General features: G+C 39.0%; 1 protein-coding gene across 3 annotated transcripts in view; it reads left to right on the plus strand.

Annotated features, from left to right (window-relative positions):
• OFD1 (oral-facial-digital syndrome 1) overlaps positions 1–7,238 on the plus strand; it is a 34,814-nt gene that overhangs the window by 3,537 nt on the left and 24,039 nt on the right. For 2 of the 3 annotated variants that reach the window (XM_011957843.1, XM_011957844.1), the window contains exons 4-6: positions 842–910; positions 998–1,028; positions 6,441–6,545. In XM_011957843.1, the coding sequence (XP_011813233.1) occupies positions 842–910; positions 998–1,028; positions 6,441–6,545 (205 nt within the window). Of the gene's footprint in view, positions 1–841; positions 911–997; positions 1,029–2,096; positions 2,222–6,440; positions 6,546–7,238 lie in introns of all 3 variants that reach the window. The other variant, XM_011957845.1, reaches the window with a different exon arrangement.

Here is a 7,238-nt window from a genome sequence, read left to right on the forward strand (position 1 = left end):
TGCCACCACACCTGGCTAACTCTTGTATTTTTAGTAGAGACGGGGTTTCACCATGTTGGCCAGGCCTGTCTCGAATCCTGACCCCAGGTGATCTGCCTAACCTCCTAAAGAGCTGGGATTACAAGTGTGAGCCGTCGTGCCTGGCCTGGAATTCATTTTTGATACATCATTCTCTAACTTTCTAATCACTTTATACTTTTACTTATTGTATAATAGTCAATTACATAACTATATAGCAGGAATTAATCCCGTTCATGCAACTTAACGGTTTCTACTAATGTAAAATGCCCATGCAGAATATTTTCTTTAAAGGAAAACCAATTGAAAACAAATATCGGTGTTCTCAGAGCAGACCTAGTGAATGGTATATACTGTAGTAGAAATATATTTTAATAGCTACCAAAAATGTCTAACAATATTTTAAGTATACTTTAATTATGGTTTTAAGGACAGTAAAAATTTATTTACGTTTTTAAACAATGAATACTTTTTAAAAAATTGTAATTGAATGACCCAGGAACTTAGTCATGTATTCATTGGTTCATCAGATATTTCGGTGTCATCTGTAAGGCATTAAACATTTCTGTTAGACATATCATCTTTGATGTGAAGTACTTAGAAGTTAATTACATGGTAAAGATGTTTTGTCCTTTTGACCTTGATATGTTTATAGTAACTTATTTAACAATGTAAGAAAGAGCTTTAAGTTTGCTTTATTAGCATAGTTATAATCTTATTTAATCTGAAGGATGTTTCTTAATTTCATATTCAGAAACATCCTAATTTATCATTTAAACACTGATATAACAATATGTCTAATTAGTAACTTTTTTTTCTTAAGGTATTTACTATGCAGGATCTATTACAACTCATTAAAATCAACCCTACTTCCAGTCTCTACAAATCACTGGTATGATGGCTTAGTTTCTATAATCGACTTTGGTTTGTTAGTTATAACTGAATAGCTGAATAAAAGTAAAATATTTTCTTTTAACAGGTTTCAGGATCTGATAAAGAAAATCAAAAAGGTAGGAGCCATCATCTTTGTAGAGAACAGCAACATTTTTCTATGTACTTTTTCCTCTAAGAGAATGAAGCTAACTTTTAGGGAGAAGAGTACAATTTAATTTGATTTAAATTATTTGATTTCTGCAGGTCATTTCCCCTATATTTCCATTTTTGTAATAACTTAGATATTCAAATAAGAAAACTGCAGACAGTATCAAAGGCCCTACAGACAGGCTGAAAGATACTGTTTGTAAAAATACCCACTGCTGGGAACATTTCGGCAGGAAAAAAAAAAACCTCAAAAAACTAATAACTTTTAGGCCAAGTGTCTTTGTATACTAGGTATCCCTCTCAAGTATAATTGATAGGGTATTAGATGTATTAATATTTCCTTAAAGAATGAGAGTTGTGTTCAGTAATATGTTATATGTCTTTTGTTCTTAAATGTTTATACAGGCCAGGCGCGGTTGCTCACGCCTGTAATCCCAGCACTTTGGGAGGCCGAGGCGGGTGGATCACCTGAGGTCGGGAGTTCGAGACCAGCCTGACCAACCTGGAGAAACCCCGTTTCTACTAAAAATACAAAAAATTAGCCACACGTGGTGGCACATGCTTGTAATCACAGCTACTCAGGAGGCTGAGACAGGAGAATTGCTTGAACCTGGAAGGCAGAGATTGTGGTGAGCTGAGATCACACCATTACACTCCAGCCTGGGCAACAAGAGCAAAACTCCGTCTCAAAAAACAAACAAGAAAAATGTTTATATAGACCTAATAAATTGCCTTAATTTTGGCCTTGATAATAACCTTTCATAGAGTCCATAACTACTGTGGGTTTCAGACCGTTAATTAGACTTGATGATGGGCTTTGTAGCATGAACGTAAGCTGGCAACTTGGCTTTGATGCATAGTTACTCTTTAGGTATTTTAAAATAAGCTGTTAGTAATAGTCCTTTTGTTTTGGTACACCCTTGGATTTTTTCTGTTGCCTGCACTGCTGTCATCCCCACAAGGACATTCATTTATTCATCTGTTCGTTCGCCAATTCATGCAGAACTTAATCATGTGAATACTTATTTTTCTGCCAGCCATTAAGTCTGTGACTTAATTGCCAAGTCTCTTGGTAGTAATGTTAGCAGAGGATAAATAAATTGGAACATAAGATATTCTGGGCTGCCCGCAAACTAGACCATCCCTACTGAAGTTCAGTATGGTAAATGATCCTATATTCTGTGCTCTAGGAACTGTCCAGTGTAACTCTCTGTGATTATGGAAATGTCTGTATCTATGCTGTTTAATGTGGTAGCTGCTAGCCTCATGTGGCTATTGAGCCTTGAAATGCGGCTAGTGTGACTGAGTAACTGAATTTTAAATTTACGTTTAACTAGCTACACATGCATAGTGACTACCATATTAGCATAACTCTGAGGTATATAGCTAGTATCTTTTACTTAACTATTATTTCATGGCTTGAAGGGATATTAAGAAATAATCTATGGGCCAGGCATGGTGGCTCATGCCTGTAATCCCAGCACTTTGGGAGGGCAAATCCGGCTGATCACTTGAGGTCAGGGGTTCAAGACCAGCCTGGCCAACATGGTGAAACATGTTGAAATACCATCTCTACTAAAATACAAAAATTAGCCAGGCGTGGTGGCGAGTGCCTGTAATCCCAGCTACTTGGGAGGCTGAGGCAGGCGAATCGCTTGAACCGGAGAGGTAAAGGTTGCAATGAGCCGAGATAGCGCCACCACACTCCAGTCTGGGTGACGAGCTGGACTACATCTCAAAAGAAAAAAAAAAAATCTATGTAGATACATTATCCTTAAAAACAGTTTTTCCATGGCTGGGTGCAGTGGCTCACGCCTGTAATCCCAGCACTTTGGGAGGCTGAGGTGGGCAGATCACAAGGTCAGAAGAACAAGGCTATCCTGGCCAACATGGTGAAACCCTGTCTCTACTAAAATACAAAAAGTTAGCCAGGCATGGTGGTGTGCACCTGTAGTCCCAGCTGTTTGGGAGGCTGAGGCAGGGGAATCGCTTGAACCCTGGGAGGCGGAGGTTGCAATGAGCTGAGATTGCGCCACTGCACTCCAGGCTAGCAACAGAGCAAGACTCTGTCTCAAAAAAGAAAGAAAGAAAAAAGTTTTTACACAGTCTCTTCAGTCTCTTTAAATGCATCTGGTTCAGAAAGACATCTGGCTGACAGCCCTTACCAGCTTCACCTAGCATCCCAGTAAAATTTCTGGAAGCCAGAAAAACTATGAGTTGCAGATATGTCAGGCATCCTAGTGCCAAAATTTGGATAGAACTCTTAGCTAACAATAAAATAGCTCCTGGTAAGATAAAATTTTTTTAAAAAAATTGGTGTCTTCCAATTAACAGAAAACATGTACAAAGATATTTTGTACTTAACTATTGTCTGTCCCCTGACTCAGAGACCTGTGGTCTTATCCTACCATATCTATGCTCGGGGTGCTAAGCTGTTGAATGACCGTGGTACTTTTCTCCTAGATTCTAGTCACCCATTCTTCCCACTCCTAATTTTTCCTTTCAGAGATAGTGATACTTGTTATGCACGTCCATGTGAAGAGACAACCAAACAGGCTTTGTGTGAGCAACAAGGCTGTTCATTCACTTTATAAACAGCCTTGTTGGGTGCAAGTGTGCTGAGTCCAAAAAGAGAGTCAGTGAAGGGAGATAGGAGAGGGGCAGCTTTATAGGGCTTGGTTCGGCAGTGGAAAGTTACAATTAAAGGTGGTTATCTATTGTTAGCAGGGGAGGGGGTCCCAAGGTGCGTGGTGGAGAGATCATGGGACTCATTGTCCAGAAGAAGAATGTCGCAAGGTCGATTGATCAGTTGGAGCAGGGCAGGAACAAGTAATAATGGTGGAATGTCGTAAGTTTGGTCAATCAGTTAAGGAAGGAGCTGTTTCACTTCTTCTGTGGTTTTTCGGCTGGCTCCTGCAGGCCATCTGGACATATATGTGCAGGTCATGGGGGTTACAATGGCTGAGCTTTGACTCAGAGGCCTGACAATATCCAGAAAATGATGTGCACAAAATTTAGAAGAGGGAAGAAAATTTGGACATTGGCCCTTTGCTTTTTGGAAGTTAAAATTCTTATCTGCAATTGGCAAAAGAATAGACATACACATCAATGGGGACAGAATTAGAAAGTCCAGAAATACATCCACACAAATATAGTCAATTGATTTTTTCTAACAAAGATGCAAAGGCAGTTCAGTAGAGGAAAGATAGTCTTTTCAACAAGTGGTGCTGTAACAATTGGATATTCATATTCACAAAAGTGAACCTAGACACAGATCTTATACTTGACACAAAAACTAACTCAAAATGAACCATAGACCTAAATGTAAAATGCGAAGCTATAAAACTTCCAGATGAGAACAGTAGAAAGTCTATGTGATCTTGGGTTTTGTGATGAGATATAACACCAAGAGCAAGATATATGAAAGAAAAAAGTAGATCAGTTAGACTTTATTAAAATTAAAAACATCTCTGTGAAAGACACTGTTCTTTTTGTTTTGTTTTTGAGATGGAGTTTCACTCTGGTGCCCAGGCTGGAAGGCAGTGGTGCGACCTCAGCTTGCTGCAGCCTCCGCCTCCTGGGTTCAAGTGATTCTCCTGTCTCAGCCTCCTGAGTAGCTGGGACTACAGGCACCTGCCATCACGTCTGGCTAATTTTTTTGTGTTTTTAATAGAAATGGGGTTCATCATGTTGACCAGGCTGGTCTTGATCCCCTGACCTCAGGTGATCCGCCCACCTCAGCCTCCCAGAGTGCTGGTATTACAAGTGTGAGTCACTGCACCCTGCCGAAAGACACTGTTAAGAGAATGAAAAGACCCAATGTCAAAACCCATAGAGCATTACATCATCAAGGGTGAACCTTAATGTTTGCAAATTTACCTCAGGTGATCCCAGGATGGAATGCAGACAGTGACAAAACAATCTGATCTCCTCCCTGAAGGGGATGGGGGTGGGGGTAGGGGGAAAGGTGCTGAGCTAACTAATGTTTTTAGTTCCAAGAAACTAAACATTTCTTAAGTAATTTATGCTTGTGGTTTACAACAAAGTCTCAAACTATTCAGAAGGATATAAAGTGAAAGCAAAGTAGCAGTTTCTGCCCATGTTCTCTAATCTCATGCTCCACTGATAATTAGAATTAACAGTTTCACTCCACTGATAACTAGATTTAAGTTTCTTGTTTATCCTTCTAAAACTGAGGTTAAAATTATGTATTTGTAATTAAAACACAATCAATTGAGATTATATCATAGATACTGTATGCAATTTGCTTTTTTTAATCCACCAGTATATCTTTCTATAGCAGTATAGACTAATTATTTTTAAAGAATGTATTTAACCCCCTATTGATCGAGATTTGGTTGTTTTATTTTTTGCTTTTTGCCATTACAGGTAACCAATGTGCAGACCATTGTGCAGTGTGCACCCTTTGTGCCCTTATAAAAGTATAGCTGTGTAAATTCATAGAAGTGGAATGACTGAAGGACACATGCATTTCAAATATATATAAGCACTGACAAATTTCCCAAGTGAATGAGCATAGCTATATATCCACTCCCTTGCCAACACTTAGCGTTATACAAGTTTTAATCTTAGCAGTGTTATAGGGAAAATAGTGGTTTCTCTGTTGTATTAATTTGCATTTGTGATTTTGTTCATGTTTATTCAGCATCTAAAAATTTTGTTCATCTTTGACAATTTTTTTCTACACACTGTCCACGTTTTTTCCCATTTTCTGTTTTTTTTTTTTTTAACTGATTTGTAAGAGTTCTTTGATGTTATGAAAATGTCATCACTTTAGTCTTGGTTATGCCTCCATATTATTGCAACTATTTTTCCCAGTGTGTTTTTTTTTATTTTATGCCATATGTAAGCTTTCACTTTTTATGCAGTTAGATTGATAAATATTTCTCCTTATTCCTTCCAGGTTTTGCATCAGGCTTGGGAAGGCTTTTCCTCAAATTTATTAAAAGATATGACTGGACACAGTGGCTCATGCTTGTGATCCCAGCACTTTGGGAGGCCCAGGCAGGAGGATTGCTTGAGGGCATGAGTTTGAGACTAGCCTGGGCAACATAGTGAGACCCTGTTAATACAAAAAGTAAAATTAGCTGGGCATGGTGGGTGGTGGTGTGTGCCTCTAGTCCCAGCTACTTGGGAGGCTGAAGTAGGAGGATTGCTTGAGCCCAGGAGGTTGAGGCTGCAGTGAGCCATGATTACACCACTGCACTCCAGCCTGGGTGACAGAGCAAGACTCTTGTCTCTAAAAAAAGGAAAGATATATAATGTAAAAAATAGTAATGTCATAAAACTAAGATTGTATAAACAGTGACTGAGCAGTGGTTGAAAGTTCTGAAACAAAACTTATGCATTATGTTTTTTAGGTTTTCTTATGCATTTTTTAAAAGAATTGGCAGAATATCATCAAGCTAAAGAAAGTTGTAATATGGAAACTCAGACAAGTTCGACATTTAGCAGAGATTCTCTGGGTAATTATAGCCTTTCTTAATTTCAGTTCTACTGTTTTCATTTTTGAATGAAGGAAATTATCTGATTTATGATATTGTGTGATTGCTCCTTGAACTGGAGGGATGCAACCTGCAGGCAACAAGGGAATTCATTTCTTCTGGAATCATCATGGGGGACCAGAAAGTGCTCTCCAGGGTCATTGCCTAGCCTCATGAATGCCAGGGCTACATTGACCAAATCATGCAGGGATTCAAAGGCCCGTATTCTTCCTTGTTGAGTTTGACTTCTCTTAACTGGGAGGTTCTTCCTTGTGTCTTGTCTAACTTTATAGCCACCCAGTTAGAAGATTAAACTACTTGCTTTGCAAAGAACTAAAGAAGTCACTGGCCCATCATTTCATTTTATAGTTGAGGAAACCGAGATCCTCAGAGGAAGAGCAACATGGAAACACTCAGGCTGCATCAGAACTAATAGTGGAGTCCAAGTTCTCCTGTCCATGATCTAGAGCTTTTTGTACTATCCAGCTGGTCTACAATACCATCCTGTCCATCAGTTTTGTGCTCAGTAGAGATGGGAAACAGCTGTTTAAAATGATATGCTTAATGGATTTCTTGGCCCTTCCTTACTCTTAAATAGTAACAGTAACTTGTGAGAAGATAAGTTCAGGCCGGGTGCAGTGGCTCAAGCCTGTAATCCCAGCACTTTGGGAGGCC

Source organism: Colobus angolensis, unplaced genomic scaffold (assembly GCF_000951035.1).
Source record: "Colobus angolensis palliatus isolate OR3802 unplaced genomic scaffold, Cang.pa_1.0 Scaffold450, whole genome shotgun sequence".
Lineage (NCBI taxonomy): Eukaryota > Metazoa > Chordata > Mammalia > Primates > Cercopithecidae > Colobus > Colobus angolensis.